The sequence below is a fragment of the Nerophis lumbriciformis genome, linkage group LG03, assembly GCF_033978685.3.
Source record: "Nerophis lumbriciformis linkage group LG03, RoL_Nlum_v2.1, whole genome shotgun sequence".
In the NCBI taxonomy this organism is placed as follows: domain Eukaryota; kingdom Metazoa; phylum Chordata; class Actinopteri; order Syngnathiformes; family Syngnathidae; genus Nerophis; species Nerophis lumbriciformis.
The window spans coordinates 39153325-39175536 of record NC_084550.2 but is presented as its reverse complement, the minus strand read 5'-3'; the positions used below and the strand labels follow the sequence as shown (position 1 = coordinate 39175536).

Here is a 22212-nt window from a genome sequence, read left to right as displayed (position 1 = left end):
GGCTCAAGTCCAAGTGAAGTCACAAGTCATTGATGTTAAAGTCTAAGTCGAGTTGCAAGTCTTTTTACATTTTGTCAAGTCGAGTCTAAAGTCATCAAATTCATGACTCGAGTCTGACTCGAGTCCAAGTCATGTGACTCGAGTCCACACCTCTGTCTATTAGTGACCAAACTTTGTCTTGTGAACAACCAGCTTATGCTCAAACATTTATTCCTCCCTCCATGAATGCATCCGAACATCTATAGGCCATGTTTTCTTCTTACGTTTACCTGAACATCGTTATCCAGCACCATCTGCTGGTCACATTGTGTATCACAGACAGTTCAGCTGCATATCATGACACCTAGAAACTGTATGTCACTTAAAAGTGCAGATTCTAACCATTGGAATTACTTCTATAGTTTGAAAACATCCAGTGAGCTGCATTGAAACTTTAATTAATTATTATTATGCACAGGTAGCCCAGTTAACTGCTTTTTTTAATGCTATTTTGCAAGACCCGTGTCACGTGACTTTAAACTTGACACCTCATTGGCTGCTTCTGAGACAGGATTGAAGCAGCAAATTTTTCAGCACTGAATTTTCATACACTGAATTTTTAACAATTATTTTTTTACACCGAATGTTATACACTGAATTGTATTACACTGAATTTTAAAATACTGAATTTTTACGCACTGAATTTTAAAACACTAAATTTCCTTTCAATGAAATTGCCTGCTTTATTTGATGTAAAAATTAAAGTGCAAAACATTCAGTTACATCTATTCAGTTAAAAAAAAAAAAAGCTTTTGTACAAACCCCGTTTCCATATGAGTTGGGAAATTGTGTTAGATGTAAATATAAACATAATACAATGATTTGCAAATCTTTTTCAACCCATATTCAGTTGAATATGCGACAAAGACAACATATTTGATGTTCAAAGTGATAAACTTTTTTTTTTTTTGCAAATAATCATTAACTTTAGAATTTGATGCCAGCAACATGTGACAAAGAAGTTGGGAAAGGTGGCAATAAATACTGATAAAGTTGAGGAATGCTCATCAAACACTTATTTGGAACATCCCACAGGTGAGCAGGCAAATTGGGAACAGGTGGGTGCCATGATTCGGTATAAAAGTAGATTCCATGAAATGCTCAGTCATTCACAAACAAGGATGGGGCGAGGGTCACCACTTTGTCAACAAATGCGTGAGCCAATTGTTGAACAGTTTAAGAAGAACCTTTCTCAACCAGCTATTGCAAGGAATTTAGTGATTTCACCATCTATGGTCCGTAATATCATCAAAGGGTTCAGAGAATCTGGAGAAATCACTGCACGTAAGCAGCTAAGCCCGTGACCTTCGATCCCTCAGGCTGTACTGCATCAACAAGCGACATCAGTGTGTAAAGGATATCACCACATGGACTCAGGAACACTTCAGAAACCCACTGTCAATGACTACAGTTGGTCGCTACATCTGTAAGTGCAAGTTAAAACTCTCCTATGCAAGGCGAAAACCGTTGATCAACAACACCCAGAAACGCCGTCGGCTTCGCTGGGCCTGAGCTCATCTAAGATGGACTGATACAAAGTGGAAAAGTGTTCTGTGGTCTGACGAGTCCACATTTCAAATTGTTTTTGGAAACTGTGGATGTCGTGTCCTCCGGACCAAAGAGGAAAGGAACCATCCGGATTGTTCTAGGCGCAAAGTGTAAAAGGCAGCATGTGTGATGGTATGGGGGTGTATTAGTGCCCAAGACATGGGTAACTTACACATCTGTGAAGGCGCCATTAATGCTGAAAGGTCCATACAGGTTTTGGAGCAACATATGTTGCCATCCAAGCAACGTTACCATGGACGCCCCTGCTTATTTCAGCAAGACAATGCCAAGCCACATGCTACATCAACGTGGCTTCATAGTAAAAGAGTGCGGGTACTAGACTGGCCTGCCTGTAGTCCAGACCTGTCTCCCATTGAAAATGTGTGGTGCATTATGAAGCCTAAAATACCACAACGGAGACCACCGGACTGTTGAACAACTTAAGCTGTACATCAAGCAAGAATGGGAAATAATTCCACCTGAGAAGCTTAAAAAATGTGTCTCCTCAGTTCCCAAACGTTTACTGAGTGTTGTTAAAAGGAAAGGCCATGTAACACAGTGGTGAACATGCCCTTTCCCAACTACTTTGGCACGTGTTGCAGCCATGAAATTCTAAGTTAATTATTATTTGAAAAAAAAAAAAAAAGTTTATGAGTTTGAACATCAAATATGTTGTCTTTGTAGTGCATTCAACTGAATATGGATTGAAAAGGATTTGCAAATCATTGTATTCCGTTTATATTTACATCTAACACAATTTCCCAACTCATATGGAAACGGGGTTTGTAATAAAGACAAAAATTAACCTCCATCGTCAGGCACTTTTAGTACTTCAGATGAGATTGGAGGTGTGTGTTGTGACCTGTGTTAGTTAAAACCAACAATAACAGCATTTTCATTCTTCGGGTCAAACTTCGGGCATATAAATAAATAATAAAAAATTTTAAAAAATGACAATTTCTACCATATATGGATCATCTGCTGACGCCACCGTTGAGGTGAACATCACAAATTGAGAAAATTCTAAACGGCTGGTTTGTCGGAAGTAGGAAGGAAGGCAAGATTATTTTGTCAATATCTCCGCAATACCTTTATGGTTTAATTTCAATATTTTAGGACTTATGCAGATCCCAAATACACAAAAGCAGGCACCGGGTAGGTAAAAAAACTTTTTTTTTCCATTATAGGGCCCTTTTTAATACCGCTTTTCTAGATACTCAAAGTGCTTTACAGTGAGAAACCATCATTCATTTACTCCACATTCACACTGTTACAGTGGTAAAATACAAATAATAAAGATAATAATATACATATGATGGTGGTAAGCTACATTTGCAGCCACAGCTGCCCTGGGGGTAGACTGACAGAACCATGGTTGCCCATTTGTGCCGTTCATACATTCACATTCACAGTGGCACTGGAAGCAAGGTAGGTCAAGTGTCTTGCCCAATAACATAACAGAAGTGACTAGGATGGCGGGAGCTGGAACCGTACCAAGTTTCTGGACGGCTGCTCTACGCCAGTGTTTTTCAACCACTGTGCCGCGCTGTGCCGTGGAAGATTATCTAATTTCACCTATTTGGGTTAAAAATATTTTTAGCAAACCAGTAATTATAGTATGCAAATTATGTGTTGTTGTTGAGTGTCGGTACTGTTTAGAGCTTAGCAGAGTAACCGTATCATATCAGTAGGTGGCAGCTGGTAGCTAATTGCTTTGTAGATGTTGGAAACAGCGGGAGGCAGGGTGCAGGTAAAAAGGTGTCTAATGCTTGAACTAAAAATAAACAAAAGGTGAGTGCACCTAAGAAAAGGCATTGTAGCTTAGGGAAGGCTATGCAGAACGCAACTAAGACTGAACTGGCTACAAAGTAAACAAAAACCGAATGCTGGACGACAGCAAAGACTTACTGTGGAGCAAAGACGGCGTACACAATGTACATCCGAACATGACATGACAATCAACAATGTCCCCACAAAGAAGGATAAAAACAACTGAAACATTCTTGATTGCTAAAACAAAGTAGATGCGGGAAATATCGCTCAAAGGAAGACATGAAACTGCTACAGGAAAATACCAAAAAAAAGAGAAAAAGCCACCAAAATAGGAGCGCAAGACAAGAACTAAAACACTACACACAGGAAAACAGCAAAAAAGTCAAAATAAGTCACGGCGTGATGTGACAGGTGGTGACAGTACACCTACTTTGAGACAAGAGCTATATTGATGCATAGTTGGTTATGGTTTAAAGTCATATCCAACATTTGCGACAACGACTTTATACTGTCAACTGAGTTTCGTTTTTTAATGATTTCTGTTTGTGGTGTGCCTCCGGATTTTTTCAATGCAAAAAATTTGCCTTGGTTCAAAAAAGGTGGAAAAACACTGTTTTACGCCACCTTATAAGCATTAAGTTAGATTTTTTTTTTATTTATAGTCAGGATTCCTCAAAAGCTGGACATTTTAGGACCTGATGAGACATACTGTAAGACATGTAACAAAAATGTTCCCTCACCCTCAGCTGCTGCAGAAGAATCTGGAGGCCAACTTCTACTCAGGTCAGTTCCGATGGGACGAAGTGAGCCCAAACGATGCGGCCGCACTTCTCAAAAAATTCATCCGAGAACTTCCTGCTCCCCTGCTCACCACCGAGTACCTCAACATCTTCAACGCCATCAGAGGTCAGTTTTTGGGTCTTGACTACAGACAAAAAGTCTTCCTTAATGACTAAACTAAATCACCAAAATGATTCCCGAGCGCGGCCACCGCTGCTGCTCACTGCTCCCCTCACCTCCCAGGGGGTGGAACATGGGGATGGGTCAAATGCAGAGGGTAATTTCACCACACCTAGCGTGTGTGTGACTATCATTGGTACTTTAACTTTAACTTTAAACCTGGGGTTGGATTGATATGAACTAGGGATGTCCGATAATGGCTTTTTCCCGATGTCCAACTCTTAATTACCGATACCGATATCAACCGATACCGATATCAACCGATACTGATATATACAGTCGTGGAATTAACACATTATTATGCCTAATTTGGACAACCAGGTATGGTGCAAATGAGGTCCTTTTTTTGAAAGTTAATAAAATAAAATAAGATAAATCAATTAAAAACATTTTCTTGAATAAAAAAGAAAGGAAAAACAATATAAAAACAGTTACATAGAAACTAGTAATTAATGAAAATGAGTAAAATTAACTGTTAAAGGTTAGTACTTTCTACCGATCACCACCTGGTGGTGAGTTGGCTGCGATGGTGGGGGAGGATGCCGGACAGACCTGGCAGGCCCAAACGCATTGTGAGGGTTTGCTGGGAACGTCTGGCAGCATCTCCTGTCAGAGGAGAGTTTCAATTCCCACCTCCGGAAGAACTTTGAACATGTCACGAGGGAGGTGCTGAACATTGAGTCCGAGTGGACCATGTTCCGCACCTCTATTGTCGAGGCGGCTGATTGGAGCTGTGGCCGCAAGGTAGTTGGTGCCTGTCGTGGCGGTAATCCTAGAACCCGTTGGTGGACACCGGCGGTGAGGGATGCCGTCAAGCTGAAGAAGGAGTCTTATCGGGTTCTTTTGGCTCATGGGACTCCTGAGGCAGCGGACAGGTACCGACAGGCCAAGCGGTGTGCGGCTTCAGCGGTCGCGGAGGCAAAAACTCGGACATGGGAGGAGTTCGGGGAAGCCATGGAAAACGACTTCCGGACGGCTTCGAAGCGATTCTGGACCACCATCTGCCGCCTCAGGAAGGGGGAGCAGTGCACTATCAACCCCGTGTATGGTGAGGATGGTGTTCTGCTGACCTCGGCTGCAGAAGTTATGGATCGGTGGAAGGAATACTTCGAAGACCTCCTCAATCCCACCAACACGTCTTCCTATGAGGAAGCAGTGCCTGGGGAATCTGTGGTGGGCTCTCCTATTTCTGGGGCTGAGGTTGCTGAGGTAGTTAAAAAGCTCCTCGGTGGCAAGGCCCCGGGGGTGGATGAGATCCGCCCGGAGTTCCTTAAGGCTCTGGATGCTGTGGGGCTGTCTTGGTTGACAAGACTATGCAGCATCGCGTGGACATCGGGGGCGGTACCTCTGGATTGGCAGACCGGGGTGGTGGTTCCTCTCTTTAAAAAGGGGAACCAGAGGGTGTGTTCTAACTATCGTGGGATCACACTCCTCAGCCTTCCCGGTAAGGTCTATTCAGGTGTACTGGAGAGGAGGCTACGCCGGATAGTCGTGGTTTTCATCCTGGTCGTGGAACTGTGGACCAGCTCTATACTCTCGGCAGGGTCCTTGAGGGTGCATGGGAGTTTGCCTAACCAGTCTACATGTGCTTTGTGGACTTGGAGAAGGCATTCGACCGTGTCCCTCGGGAAGTCCTGTGGGGAGTGCTCAGAGAGTATGGGGTTTCGGACTGTCTGCTTGTGGCGGTCCGCTCCCTGTATGATCAGTGTCAGAGCTTGGTTCGCATTGCCGGCAGTAAGTCGGACACGTTTCCAGTGAGGGTTGGACTCCGCCAAGGCTGCCCTTTGTCACCTATTCTGTTCATAACTTTTATGGACAGAATTTCTATGCGCAGTCAAGGCGTTGAGGGGATCTGGTTTGGTGGCTGCAGGATTAGGTCTCTGCTTTTTGAAGATGATGTGGTCCTGATGGCTTCATCTGGCCAGGATCTTCAGCTCTCACTGGATCGGTTCGCAGCTGAGTGTGAAGCGACTGGGATGAGAATCAGCACCTCCAAGTCCGAGTCCATGGTTCTCGCCCGGAAAAGGGTGGAGTGCCATCTCCGAGTTGGGGAGGAGATCTTGACCCAAGTGGAGGAGTTCAAGTACCTCGGAGTCTTGTTCATGAGTGAGGGAAGAGTGGATCGTGAGATCGACAGGCGGATCGGTGCGGCGTCTTCAGTAATGCGGACGCTGTATCGATCCGTTGTGGTGAAGAAGGAGCTGAGCCGGAAGGCAAAGCTCTCAATTTACCCGTCGATCTACGTTCCCATCCTCACCTATGGTCATGAGCTTTGGGTTATGACCGAAAGGACAAGATCAAGGGTACAAGCGTCCGAAATGAGTTTCCTCCGCCGGGTGGCGGGGCTCTCCCTTAGAGATAGGGTGAGAAGCTCTGTCATCCGGGGGGAACTCAAAGTAAAGCCGCTGCTCCTCCACATGGAGAGGAGCCAGATGAGGTGGTTTGGGCATCTGGTCAGGATGCCACCCGAGCGCCTCCCTAGGGAGGTGTTTAGGGCACGTCCGACCGGTAGGAGGCCACGGGGAAGACCCAGGACACGTTGGGAAGACTATGTCTCCCGGCTGGCCTGGGAACGCCTCGGGATCCCCCGGGAGGAGCTGGACGAAGTGGCTGGGGAGAGGGAAGTCTGGGCTTCCCTGCTTAGGCTGCTCCCCCCGCGACCCGACCTCGGATAAGCGAAAGAAGATGGATGGATGGATGGATGGAAGGTTAGTACTATTAGTGGACCAGCAGCACGCACAATCATGTGTGCTTACGGACTGTATCCCTTGCAGACTGTATTGATATATATTGATATATAATGTAGGAACCAGAATATTAATAGCAGAAAGAAACTACCCTTTTGTGTGAATGAGTGTAAATGGGGAGGGAGGTTTTTTGGGTTGGTGTACTAATAGTAAGTGTATCTTGTGGTTTTTATGTTGATTTAATAAATAAAAAAAATAAAAATAAAAAAACGATACCGATTATAATAAAAAAAACGATACCGATAATTTTCGATATTATATTTTAAAGCATTTATCGGCCGATAATATCGGCCAGCCGATATTATCGGCCGACATCTCTAATATGAACTATATAAACTATATATATACACAAACAAGAAAACAGAGAAGCTCTTATATTTACTTCCATTTTAGACGGGTGGAAAGTGTATTTGATTTCATGGTGTTTTCCCACTTTAATAAAACATGGATCAATATTAGTATGAGATTAATGCTTTGCTGATGTATAGTTGGTGAGGAATGTGATAAACAACGACAAAAGCTTAATGACGTCCTGTCACAACACTATCCATCTTTGGACATCTCATTATTTTTCTATGAACACGGCAGGAAATGAATGTGTGTGTGTGTGTGTGTGTGTGTGTGTGTGTGTGTGTGTGTGTGTGTGTGTGTGTGTGTGTGTGTGTGTGTGTGTGTGTGTGTGTGTGTGTGTGTGTGTGCGTGTGTCTCACCTTTTTGCCCTTCGATTCTCGTGTAGACATCCCCGAGCTGAAGCAGAAACTTCACATGTTGAACCTGCTCATCCTGCTGCTGCCCGAGTCCAACAGGAACACCCTGAAGGTACATGAAGAATAGCAATAGCATTCGTAATAACAATAACATTACATGCAACAGACATACACACATTCATTACAGAAGTACTTGTATTAGATGCTGTGGGGAAAGTATTAGGGCTGTGAATTTTTGGGCACCTAACTATTTGATCCGATTCTTGGGGTGTACGTTTACGCCTTAGAAACATATTAACGTTCCTGAATGTTTATGGTGGGGAACCGCGAAAGAAAGAATGTGAAGACAACGTATCAATAAAGGTTATGAATGAATTTTTTATTTTATTGAGGGTATATGTATTTGATCTCCTACCACCGACGCGTATTCTGACCTCCACAGACCAGTCATGTGCCTATGAAGCACACAAATTAGAAAAGTACACCTAAAAAATAATTGAAAAATAAAATAAATAAATAAAATATATACAGACATATATACAGTACTGTTTGGACACATCTTCTGGGACGGCGTGGCGCAGTGGAAGAATGGCCGTGCGCGACCCGAGGGTCCCTGGTTCAATCCCCACCTAGTACCAACCTCGTCATGTCCGTTGTGTCCTGAGCAAGACACTTCACCCTTGCTCCTGATGGGTGCTGGTAGCGCCTTGCATGGCAGCTCCCTCCATCAGTGTGTGAATGTGTGTGTGAATGGGTAAATGTGGAGGTAGTGTCAAAGCGCTTTGAGTACCTTGAAGGTAGAAAAGCGCTATACAAGTACAACCCATTCATTCATTCATTCCATTCATTCATTCTCATTCAATGTGTTTTCTTTATTTTCATGACTATTTACATTGTCGATTGTCACATCAAAAATATGAATGAACACATGTGGAGTTATGTACTTAACAAAAAAAGATTACCGTATTTTTCGGACTATAAGTCGCAGTTTTTTTCATTGTTTGGCCGGGGGTGCGACTTATACTCAGGAGCGACTTATGTGTGAAATTATTAACACATTAGCGTAAAATATCAAATAATATTATTTAGCTCATTCACGTAAGAGACTAGACGTATAAGATTTCATGGGATTTAGCAATTAGGAGTGACAGATTGTTTGGTAAACGTATAGCATGTTCTATATGTTATAGTTATTTGAATGACTCTTACCATAATATGTTACGTTAACATACCAGGCACGTTCTCAGTTGGTTATTTATGCCTCATATAACGCAGTGGTTCTCAACCTTTTTTCTGTGATGTACCCCCTGTGAACATTTTTTTAATTCAAGTACCCCCGAATCAGAGCAAAGCATTTTTGGTTGAAAAAAAGAGATAAAGAAGTAAAATACAGCACTATGTCATCAGTTTCTGATTTATTAAATTGTATAACAGTGCAAAACATTGCTCATTTGTAGTGGTCTTTCCTGAACTATTTGGAAAAAAAGATTAAAAAAATAACTAAAAAGGTGTTGAAAAATAAACAAGTGATTCAATTATAAATAAAGATTTCTACACATAGAAGTAATCATCAACTTAAAGTGCCCTCTTTGGGGATTGTAATAGAGATCCATCTGGATTCATGAACTTAATTCTAAACATTTCTTCACAAAAAAGAAATCTTTAACATCAATATTTATGGAACATGTCCACAAAAAATCTCGCTGTCAACACTGAATATTGCATTGTTGCATTGTAATGAATGGAATAGCCTACTTGATTTGATGTTCAGTTTATGAACTTGCATTCATATTTTATTGAAGTATTATTCAATAAATATATTTATAAAGGATTTTTGAATAGTTTCTATTTTTAGAATATTTAAAAAAGATCTCACGTACCCCTTGGCATACCTTCAAGTACCCCCAGGGGTACGCGTACCCCCATTTGAGAACCGCTGATATAACGTACACTTATTAAGCCTGTTGTTCACTATTCTTTATTTATTTTAAATTGCCTTTCAAATGTTTATTCTTGGTGTTGGCTTTTATCAAATAAATTTCCCCAAAAAATGCGACTTATACTCCAGTGCGACTTATATATGTTTTTTTCCTTCTTTATTATGCATTTATGGCTGGTGCGACTTATACTCCGGTGCGACTTATACTCCGAAAATACGGTAAATAACTGAGAACATGTGTTATATTCTAGTTTCTTAAAAATAGCCACCCTTTGCTCTGATTACTGCTTTGCACACTCTTAGCATTCTCTCCATGAGCTTCAAGAGGTAGTCACCTGAAATGGTTTTCACTGTAGAGGCATTTGATGTTGGACTTTGGGATTTCCAGGGCATGGCTTGGTAACCCTCCGGGTGATACGACCTGAGATGTGGGCTGGGGGTAACAGTGCTTTAATATCCGCAGAACAGCTAGGGGTGTGCATTTTATAAAGGCAGTTGTTGCTGCAACTGCTCGTCGATGACACAGCTTTCTGATGGCGAACTGCTTTTTTGCATCCTTTTTTGGATGATGTTGAGCTGCCTGAGAGTGGTCTGAACGGCATTCATCAAGGCTAGGCAGGAGTGCTCCATATTGCTCCTCACCTGGTTCTTGTAGATGTTGGCTCTGCATTTAGGGTCAAGCTTGTTGGCCAGCTTACGTAGCGACATTGACCAGCACGTTTGCAGATGTTGGACAAACAAAGACCATACAAAGACCAAGAACCTCTATCTGCTCACAGAGCCCGATTTTAGTGGCCCCGAAGAAGAGATCTGGGCGGGATGGATTCCTCTTCCTGGGCAGGATTGTAGCCTTGCACTTGTTGGGCTCAAAAATGACCTTCCAGGTGTCGGCCCACTTTCAGATGTTTTCCAGGTCTTTGTTTAGAGATGCAGCTACCTCCAGTCCATTTAATGTTGTTGTAGGTGCAAAGATGATGGAGTCGTCCGCATACAGGACCATGGTATTCTCACACTGTTTCACAACATCATCTATGAAGATGGAGAATAGTAATGGTCTGAGAATTCATCCCTGGGGTACAGATGCGTTGATGGGAAATGGAAATGAAGATCGACCGCAGAGCACAACCTTGATGGTTCTTCCTTGAAGATAGTTTTGTAGCCAGACATGCAGTCTTCCAGTTACGCCCTTTGAGGTGAGCTTAGCACAAAGGCCATTGTGCCAAACCTGGTCAAATGCACCCTTAATGTCCAGTGCAACAGCGTACACTCGCCACCTTTGTCGAGGATGTTCCATGTCTGTGACAAAACTGTAAGGAGGTCTGCTGTGTGGTGGTTTGGTCTGAAACCATATTGTGTATTAGAAATAAGTTCATGGCGGAGGCAATATCTCTGTAGCTGTTTGTGTACAGAGGATTCCATCACTTTACTGATGATGCTGACGCTACTTGGATGGATCTGCTTTAGAGTCCTTTTTGTGAATTGGGATCACTCCTGCAGTTTTCCATTGGTCAGGAAACACGCCACGAGAGAAGAGGAGTTAAAAGAGACGGCTGAGGGGACGAACCAGTTCTGCAGCGCACTCTTTGAGGACTCTCGTAGGGATTTCATCCGGTCCTGAGGCCTTATCTGGGTCTAGGTTGCGTAAGATGTTCCTCACCTTTTTGGGTTTGAAGTTGACATCACCAAAGTGAGAGGATGGTGATGGGGTCTGAAGCTGAGGTTGTGCTGATGCCCCAGGCAATGTACACATGTCCGCAAAGCTTTGGCAGAAGATGACCTTTGCACTTGCTGAGATATGGAGGATACCCTGATGTTCGGTGACAGGTATGTCCGTAAAGCCACTTCTCCCGGAGAGTGAATTTGCAATGCCCCACCATTTCTTCGAGCTGAGTGCTTTATTCGATAGATCTTTTTTCAGCTTGTTGTTGTATTGTCTCTTTGCGCGTTTCTCAGTTTGATTGAACACTGCCCTTGTTCCAGAAACTTTTGCTGTGATGCCAGGTCGTTGGATCTACTGCATCTTGCGGTAGAGCCGTTGCTTTTTCTTTGGCTGCTCATCTTGTCAAACCAAGCGTTCTGGTTATGATCTTGCTTGGTATGAATGCAAACATAGCGTCTTGCAATTAGTGAGAGTGGCGCAGATTGTTTCAGGATGTTCTTCCTTGAAGACACTGGACCAGTTCATGGAAGTTAGGTACCCTCTCATTTTCCAGAACTGAGCTTTGTCAAATTCCAGACTTTGCGCTTGTATGGCTTATCTATGAAGACTGATAGTTTTAGCTGTATATGGACAGGGTTATGGTTCGAGGAGCCAACATTTGCCAGCGTCTTTGTAGTTGCTGGATCTAGGATGTTGTTGCATCTAGTTGGTTCAGTGACAATCCAGTCTGATCTCTATGACAGTTGAGTGAGTAACCAAGAATCTTTATCTCATCTGCCCCATCTGGAATGGTCCAGGAATGTCTCTACCAAGATGACAATTGATGGCTTCTTCTCTGAGCAGAGGTTGGAGAGGTCCCCAAGTGTGGTGCGTGATCCTCGGATGTTCACTTCAAGGATTCCAGTTTATTTTCGCTAAGTCGTAGTCGAGGTCTGTGCATAGGTCGGCGATGGGTTGTCTGTCCGTTTCAAGGCTTTCTTTTTAGTTTCCTAGCATGGGGTTGTCGACAACAGGGGGAGCTGGCCCTTGCGCCCTTGAAACAAACCTGAGGAGTGTGGCAGAGATCAGTGCATACATGACCTAATCTGAAAGGACCTTGCATGTGCAGAGGACTCATAACGGATCGGGTTTCAGAAGAAACCACTTGGCCAATGACGGGGTGATCGCACTATTAATGATCTCTACTACACCATACCCCATTGATCACACAGTGATCAATCAATCATCAATCAAAGTTGACTTACGTAGCCCTTAATCACAAGTGTCTCAAAGGGCTGCACAAGCCACAGCGATATCCTCGGCTCAGATCCGCGATAAAAAACTCAACCCAATGGGCACAATCAGAAACATCGGAAGGGACCGTCCCACCACCCTCCCCCCCCCCCACACACACACACACGCAACACTTCTCCGCTGACACGGTGTGTGTTTACAGACCATGGGAAAAATGACCCATAACTCATGACTAACATACACATTAACACCAGTAGGTAGGTACAGTATGAATGGTTATATATAGTTTATTATTTGCACACTATTGACTAATGATGCACCGAAAATTGTGCACCAATGTTGTGATGACGTAAGCTATACGCACAGGGTTGTCTGGAGCGGAGTCAGCGTGTCCGTGCTGTGGACGTACTTTAATAAATGTGAGACATACCCGTGGACAGACATCTTTACAATTTAAGATGACACTGCTGACTTTTAATGAGTGAAAGGCTCCCAGCAATGTGAAGCAAGTGTGACGTCAGGCTCGCTTTTCGTTTTGTTATGGTATTCTGTGATATTTGCACCTAAAGAAATGCTAGTACATCAGTTTAGGAATATGGGGGCGGGTGAGGTGGTGGTTTCTGGCTGGGTGAAATATTGTGTAAATTCTGTCATAACATGTTCTGTCAAGTCTTCAATTACAGAATGATTAGGCTCAATGTTACATTTTATTAATTAATAGAGAAGGTTCAAACATTGTCATGCAGCAATATGAAGCCACTCCCCTTAAAAATGATCTGTCAAGGGTAGACTTATTAATGACGAAAAATGATAACTATCTGCAATTAATCGCGATTAATTTTGAGTTCACTATGAATAATGCGAATAATCGCGATTGAATATTTTAATAATATTATAATATATATATATACAAATAATACTTAGTGAGAATCTGTTTGAATCGAAAACCGTGCTGAATTGAGAATTGATTCTGAATCGAATTGTCACCCTAGGAATTAGAATCAGATCAAATTGTTAGGTCCCCACGGATACCACTAGTGGTAGGCGGGCTGTCTGGAGTGGTAGGCCAAATAAGCACTTAAATAAATATTGTAACAGTTTTATTTTCCTATATACACACAAAGTGTTGCTGTTCAAACTGTGAAATTTTACAATATACTTTCTAAATAAAAACTGCTCTGTTTTTAATGAGTACTTAGGCCTACTACGATAATGTATTTTAATGTTGGTCATTAGGTACTTGGAGAGTCGACTGTTTTCTAAGGTAGCACTTGGTGAAAAAAGTTTGAGAAACACTTAAAGGACACGTTCCAGCTGTTTCCCCAGGAGTCCAATTCATTTGTAACTGTTTTTCATGCTGGTGAATGACTGCACATTACAGTAGGTTTATTTAATAGGGGTCAATAAATAATAATACATTCTAATTGATCAGCAACAATAACTCAGGAGCAAACACTTTAACCTACAAAATAAAAATGACTAAAAAGTTTTTTTTTTCTGACCAGTATGAGGAAGTCAGGATTAATGGCTACAATGAGCACATTTTGTAGTGTGAAGCTTTTTTAAGCGGGGTTTGAAGCATGATACTGATTCCAGGGGGGCCCGCCCCGCAATTTGAGAAAGACTGGATTATTTGTCCGCTAAAATCCGAGTTTGCGGCGTACAGTATACCTCAGATTACTTAGTTGCTCCTCTAAACTTGATTCTCCAGTTTAGTAAAACATTTTGCACAATTGTTTGCTTCTACACTGCAAAAACTGAAATCTAAGTAAGATGAACTATCCATACTTGCCAACCTTGAGACCTCCGATTTCGGGAGGTGGGGGGAGGGGTGGGGTGGGCGTGGTCGGGGTGGGACGGGGCGTGGCTAAAAGGGGAGGAGTATATTTACAGCTAGAATTCACCAAGTCAAGTATTTCATATATATATATATATATATATATATATAAGAAATACTTGACGTTCAGTGAATTCTAGCTATATATATATATTTTATATTTTATATATATATATATATATATATATATATATATATATATATATATATATAAATTATATATATATATATTTTATATATATATATATATATATATATATATATATATATATATATATATATACCATACTTGCCAACCCTCCCGAATTTTCCGGGACACTCCCGAAATTCAGCGCCTCTCCCGAAAACCTCCCGGGACAAATATTCTCCCGAAAATCTCCCGATTTTCAGCCGGAGCTGGAGGCCATATATATATATATATATATATATATATATATATATATATATATATAAAATAAATACTTGAATTTCAGTGTTCATTTATTTACACATATACACACACATAACACTCATCTACTCATTGTTGAGTTAAGGGTTGAATTGTCCATCCTTGTTCTATTCTCTGTCACTATTTTTCGAACCATGCTGAACACCCTCTCTGATGATGCATTGCTGTGTGGCACGCACAAAAGTGCTTTCATCAAATGCACTAGATGGCAGTATTGTCCTGTTTAAGAGTGTCACAACATTGCTGTTTACGGCAGACGAACTGCTTTACGGTATACAAAAAAGTGACTGCTGTTGTTGTGTGTTGTTGCCACGCTGGGAGGATGTTTATGAAACTGCCTAACAATAAACCCACATAAGAAACCAAGAACTCACCCTCCATCATTCTATAGTTATAACGTGATTGGGCAGGTACGCTTTTTTATATTGTGGAGGACCTGAGTCCGCCTGAATTTCGGGAGAATATTTGTCCCGGGAGGTTTTCGGGAGAGGCGCTGAATTTCGGGAGTCTCCCGGAAAATCCGGGAGGGTTGGCAAGTATGAACTATCTCAAATAAGGGTGATATTTGCTTACTTTCTGTCTGATAAGATAATTCTTCTCACTAAGCAGATTTTATGTTAGAGTGTTTTACTTGTTTTAATGTTTTGGTCCTAAATGATCTCAGTAAGATATTACAGCTTGTTGCTGAGATGTTATGACCTATATTGAGTAAAACATGCTTGAAACTAGAATATCAACTGATGCAAAGCTGTGTCATCAACACTCACAAGTATAAAACTACTTTTTTAATTTAATTTAATTTCTTAAAAAAAAATCATGATGCCGAGCGCATATCATTATGTCAAGATATTGGCACTAGCATTTACCGTACTTTCCGGACTATAAGTCGCAGTTTTTTTCATAGTTTGGCCGGGGGTGCGACTTATACTCAGGAGCGACTTATGTGTGAAATTATTAACACATTACCGTAAAATATCAAATAATATTATTTAACTCATTCACGTAAGAGACTAGACGTATAAAATGTCATGGGATTTAGCGATTAGGAGTGACAGATTGTTTGGTAAACGTATAGCATGTTCTATATGTTATAGTTATTTGAATGACTCTTACCATAATATGTTACGTTAACATACCAGGCACATTCTCAGTTGGTTATTTATGCCTCATATAACGTACACTTATTCAGCCTGTTGTTCACTATTCTTTATTCATTTTAAATTGCCTTTCAAATGTCTATTCTTGGTGTTGGGTTTTATCAAATAAATTTCCCCAAAAAATGCGACATATACTCCAGTGCGACTTATATATGTTTTTTTCCTTCTTTATTATGCATTTTCGGCCAGTGCGACTTATACTCCGGAGCGACTTATACTCCGAAAAATACGGTGCTTAATTTAAGAATAATTTTCAACATATTGAGCAAAAAGGTCTCTTTTTTTTCCTACCAAGAAAAGTACACTTGTTAGTGAGAATATACTTATTTTAAGGTAATTTTGGGTTCATTGAGTTTAGCTAATTTTACTTGTTTTGGAAAGTCTTGACAAGCCAAATGTTCTTGTTCTATTGGCAGATAATTTTGCTTAGTTCAAATAAAATACCCCTCATTTTTGTATTATTTTTTCTTGTTTTTGTACACTGACTTTTTGCAGTGTATATTAGTGCAGACAGTCTTGCAAAGGCCATTTTCAGGTCGCAGTGCAAAATGTTTCGTGATCGACATTTGAATCATTTTGCCGCGTTATATAACCGTTCATTTAGCATGACTCCTTTGACACTAGAGCAGGGGTCGGCAACCTTTACCAGTCAAAGAGCCATTTTGACCAGTTTCACAAATTATAGAAAACAATGGGAGCCGCAAAAAAATTTTGAAATTTTAAATAAAATAACACTGCATACAAAGTTTTTATTTTGCTTTGTGCTATGTATAAACCAGTGGTCTCGGACACGCTGCCCACACCTTTATAAGGAATTTGAAAGCAGGTGCAGCACGCTGTTTAATGAATGGCGCTTGTCAACGCCATGCGTGCCGTGATACAGCATATAGCACCCACTACAACCAGCGTGCCTGATCAGCCACATGTTGTATGAGGCTTCCGCTTGCTCACGTGGGTGACAGCAAGGCATACTTGGTCAACAACCACACAGGTTACACTGACGGTGGCGGTATAAAAAAAACTTTAACACTCTTACTAATAATGCGCCACACTGTGAACCCACACCAAACAAGAATGACAAACACATTTCGGGAGAACATCTGCACCGTAACACAACATAACACAACAGGACAAATACCCAGAATCCCATGCAGCCCTAACTCTTCCGGGATACATTATACACCCCCGCTACCAAACCCCGCCCACCTCAACCGACGCACAGAGGGGGGGGCGTTGATGTGTGAGGGAGCAGGGTTGGGGTGGGGGCGGGGTTTGGTGGTAGCAGGGGTGTATAATGTAGCCCGGAAGAGTCAGGGCTGCATGGGATTCTGGGTGTTTGTTCTGTTGTGTTTATGTTGTGTTAAGGTGCAGATGTTCTCCCGAAATGTGTTTGTCATTCTTGTTTGGTTTTGGTTCAAAGTGTGGCGCATTATTAGTAAGAGTGATAAAGTTGTTTTATATGGCCACCTGTGTGGCTCTTGACCAAGTATGCCTTGCTGTCACGTACGTGTACAAGCAGAAGATGTATATTGTATAACAAGTGATGGGCTGGCACGCAGTTAATACAGATTGTAGAGGGTGCCAAATGTTGTACCATCATGGCACGCCCTTATTACAGCTGTAAGGGCGAAAATCGGTGAATATTAATCACGGGAGTGTTCTGCGAGAGGCACCGAAATTCGAAAGTCTCACGGGAAAATTGGGGGATTCAGCAAGTAAGCTGCTGAGCCGCATCAGAGTGATCAAAGAGCCGCATGCGGCTCCGGAGCCGCGGGTTGCCGACCCCTGCACTAGAGTAAGTAAGGTTAGATTTTTGCCTCATTCCTGTGAGAATCATGCGTGTGACTGAAAATGCAGTGTCCTCACACAACCATAAGGTAGCATCTGTGAGCAGATAATACTTGATCATCTCTTTCTCTTTCAAACTTATCAGGTCGGTAGTGTATTCTTCATGTACGCTTTAAGTGAGGGGTGGGGCGAAAACTAACCCAGACCCGGTGTAATGTGCAGTCATTCACCAGCATGAAAAACAGTTAGTGGATACCAGAGCTCAAATTCAACAACGGCAACCGCGGTAATTGCCGCGACCGCCCTCTCATTTGCCGTAATGCCCATAAAAAGTGACCAACATTTGCGGCAACAACTTGCTGTGACCGTCCTTTACTTTTTACTTTTTAATGGACGAGGGATATAATGGTCAACGGCATATTGATAATTTGCGATAAAATTCCAGACGTTAACCGTGTCCTTAATAAATGACTGATACCCCGTCATTTAGTCATGCATGTTAGGTAACACGATATCAGGCGCATGCGCACTAGCATCGTTTGGCTTATTAATCATGGCGGACTGACAACGTTAATCTTGCTTCAAGGGTATCCCCTCGGAGTATACTTAGTCAACAGACCTACATGTCACACTAAAGGTGGCCGTATAAACAATGCCAACACTGTCCTAAACCTGTGCCATACAGTGAGACCACACTAAACAACAATGACAATTACATTTCGGGAGAATATTTGCACCGCAACACAACATAAACACAACGGAATTCCTTGCAGCACCAACTCTTCCGGGACGCTTCCCGCCGTGTGTTTAAGAGCGCACTGCTGTTAGATGGAGACAGGTGTGGACAATATTGGAGACACTTGTCCCCACACTAAAAGTATACAGCAAAGGAGAACAACTATATGATGTTGCTTTCATTTTGACAATACAGCGTCTATGAGCTACTCTGACTTAATGAGGCGAGGAAACACGCTGTCACTCCTGGTTTTTTTTGTAGTTGGCCAAACTGCTGTACCGAATCACAAGGAGGCGATCTTGGAGAAGAACACGTCTTGCTTATTAGACTTTATCTTCATTAGCCAAACTGCTTTGTGTTTTATTTTGATATCAAAAAGTAAACGCCAATTATTTTTTTTACATTACTGGGGAATCTGTGGTGGGCTCTTCTATTTCTGGGGCTGAGGTTGCTGAGGTAGTTAAAAAGCTCCTCGGTGGCAAGGCCCCGGGGGTGGATGAGATCCGCCCGGAGTTCCTTAAGGCTCTGGATGCTGTGGGGCTGTCTTGGTTGACAAGACTCTGCAGCATCGCGTGGACATCGGGGGCGGTACCTCTGGATTGGCAGACCGGGGTGGTGGTTCCTCTCTTTAAGAAGGGGAACCGGAGGGTGTGTTCTAACTATCGTGGGATCACACTCCTCAGCCTTCCCGGTAAGATCTATTCAAGTGTACTGGAGAGGAGGCTACGCCGGATAGTCGAACCTCGGATTCAGGAGGAACAGTGTGATTTTCGTCCTGGTCGTGGAACTGTGGACCAGCTCTATACTCTCGGCAGGGTCCTTGAGGGTGCATGGGAGTTTGCTCAACCAGTCTACATGTGCTTTGTGGACTTGGAGAAGGCATTCGACCGTGTCCCTCGGAAAGTCCTGTGGGGAGTGCTCAGAGAGTATGGGGTATCGGATTGTCTGATTTTGGCGGTCCGCTCCCTGTATGATCAGTGTCAGAGCTTGGTCAGCATTGCCGGCAGTAAGTCGGACACGTTTCCAGTGAGGGTTGGACTCCGCCAAGGCTGCCCTTTGTCACCCATTCTGTTCATAACTTTTATGGACAGAATTTCTAGGCGCAGTCAAGGCGTTGAGGGGATCCGGTTTGGTGGCTGCAGGATTAGGTCTCTGCTTTTTGCAGATGATGTGGTCCTGATGGCTTCATCTGGCCAGGATCTTCAGCTCTCGCTGGATCGGTTCGCAGCCGAGTGTGAAGCGACTGGGATGAGAATCAGCACCTCCAAGTCCGAGTCCATGGTTCTCGCCCGGAAAAGGGTGGAGTGCCATCTCCGGGTTGGGGAGGAGACCCTGCCCCAAGTGGAGGAGTTCAAGTACCTCGGAGTCTTGTTCACGAGTGAGGGAAGAGTGGATCGTGAGATCGACAGGCGGATCGGTGCGGCGTCTTCAGTAATGCGGACGCTGTATCGATCCGTTGTGGTGAAGAAGGAGCTGAGCCGGAAGGCAAAGCTCTCAATTTACCGGTCAATCTACGTTCCCATCCTCACCTATGGTCATGAGCTTTGGGTTATGACCGAAAGGACAAGATCATGGGTACAAGCGGCCGAAATGAGTTTCCTCCGCCGGGTGGCGGGGCTCTCCCTTAGAGATAGGGTGAGAAGCTCTGTCATCCGCGGGGAGCTCAAAGTAAAGCCGCTGCTCCTCCACATCGAGAGGAGCCAGATGAGGTGGTTCGGGCATCTGGTCAGGATGCCACCCGATCGCCACGGGGAAGACCCAGGACACGTTGGGAAGACTATGTCTCCCGGCTGGCCTGGGAACGCCTCGGGATCCCCCGGGAGGAGCTGGACGAAGTGGCTGGGGAGAGGGAGGGCTGGGCTTCCCTGCTTAGGCTGCTGCCCCCGCGACCCGACCTCGGATAAGCGGAAGAAGATGGATGGATGGACATTACTTGTGTTTTTTTCATGTCACAAAGGTATTACTTTAAAAACAATTTGACACATCATTTTGTTAATGTTTTATTGTGTATAGATAATTCCTATACTACATATATCTGCTCAAACTCTTAATGGATCTGTCCCGATACAGCATTTACATGTACATAACTTAACTAAAAAAAAAGACTTCCTTCTATCAAAAGGTAAAAATAGAGATAAAGCCATCATGAAATGACAAAAAGCTGACAAGTTTATATTAATAATGAATTTAAAAAAAAATGTATATGTATGCATGCATGCTTTGGAGCCCCTGCCTCGAAAGAAAATAATGTTTGTCTTGGTGCCCTAAAAGAAGAGCCCTCCTTTAAGGCAACACTTGCCTTGACCTTAAAAAGTTAAAATTCAAAGCCTTGGATACAGCTGGTACATGTCCTTTAAAGCAGTGTTTCTCAAACTTTTGTCATCAAGCACGACCTCAGAAAAGTACCACCGTAATGACCAACATTGAAATACAATATCATAGTAGGCCTAAGTATTCATTAAAAGAAGGCAAATGTTTTATTCAGAAAGTATGTTGTAACAGTCCACAGTTTGAACAGTAACGCTTTGTTTGAATATAGGAAAACAAAACTGTTACATCATAATATTTATTGAAGTGCTTTGTTACGCCAAGGGCTTCTTAAGAATCACTGTTTTAAGACCCTGATGTATTTAAAAATTGTTTGTGTAATCCATGCATAGTTCCAATTTTGTTGCACCAGGCTCTCCTGGAGTTCCTCGGCAAAGTGGTGTCCAAGGAGAAGTGGAATAGGATGAACCTGTGGGCCGTGGCGACCATCATGGCTCCCAACCTGTTCCTCCACAAGGCCGTGCCCAGCAGGCTGACCGAGGCAGCAGGAAGAGACCAGGTGGAGAAAGCCGCCGACGTCATGAGGCTCCTCATCCGCTATCAGGACCTGCTGTGGATGGTACGTTAAGCATCTCAACAGCTGAGGATGAGGATGTGACACACTGATAATTTTTTTCTCTCCCCAGATCCCAATTTTTGTCATGAGCCAGGTGCGAAAGCTGAACGAGAACAGCAGCAGGCGTTACCAGTTTTACGACCGCCGCTTCAAGAACCTTCGCTCCAGATTGAGCCACGCAGACAGACATGAAAAAGTTGATAAAAACACCACAGAGGTCAGCAACTTTGACACAAATGTACCACACAAACAGCAACATATCTTTTATTATTAAAACATACAAACTCCGTTTCCATATGAGTTGGGAAATTGTGTTAGATGTAAATATAAACGGAATACAATGATTTGCAAATCATTTTCAACTCATATTCAGTTGAATATGCTACAAAAACAACATATTTGATGTTCAAACTGATAAACATTTCTTTTTTTGCAAATAATCATTAACTTTAGAATTTGATGCCAGCGACACGTGACAAAGAAGTTGGGAAAGGTGGCAATAAATACTGATAAAGTTGAGGAATGCTCATCAAACACTTATTTGGAACATCCCACAGGTGAACAGGCAAATTGGGAACAGGTGGGTGCCATGATTGGGTATAAAAGTAGATTCCATGAAATGCTCAGTCATTCACAAACAAGGATGGGGCGAGGGTCACCACTTTGTCAACAAATGCGTTAGCAAATTGTTGAACAGTTTAAGAAAAACCTTTCTCAACCAGCTATTGCAAGGAATTTAGGGATTTCACCATCTAC

At 42.7% G+C, this 22212-nt stretch overlaps 1 protein-coding gene across 2 annotated transcripts in view; it reads left to right on the top strand.

Annotated features, from left to right (window-relative positions):
* The window catches only part of arhgap40 (Rho GTPase activating protein 40), a 96887-nt gene that overhangs the window by 51772 nt on the left and 22903 nt on the right, over nt 1–22212 (top strand). For both annotated transcript variants that reach the window (XM_061937701.2, XM_061937702.2), the window contains exons 9-12: nt 4107–4266; nt 7804–7886; nt 21253–21459; nt 21527–21673. In XM_061937701.2, the coding sequence (XP_061793685.1) occupies nt 4107–4266; nt 7804–7886; nt 21253–21459; nt 21527–21673 (597 nt within the window). The remainder of the gene's footprint in view (nt 1–4106; nt 4267–7803; nt 7887–21252; nt 21460–21526; nt 21674–22212) is intronic.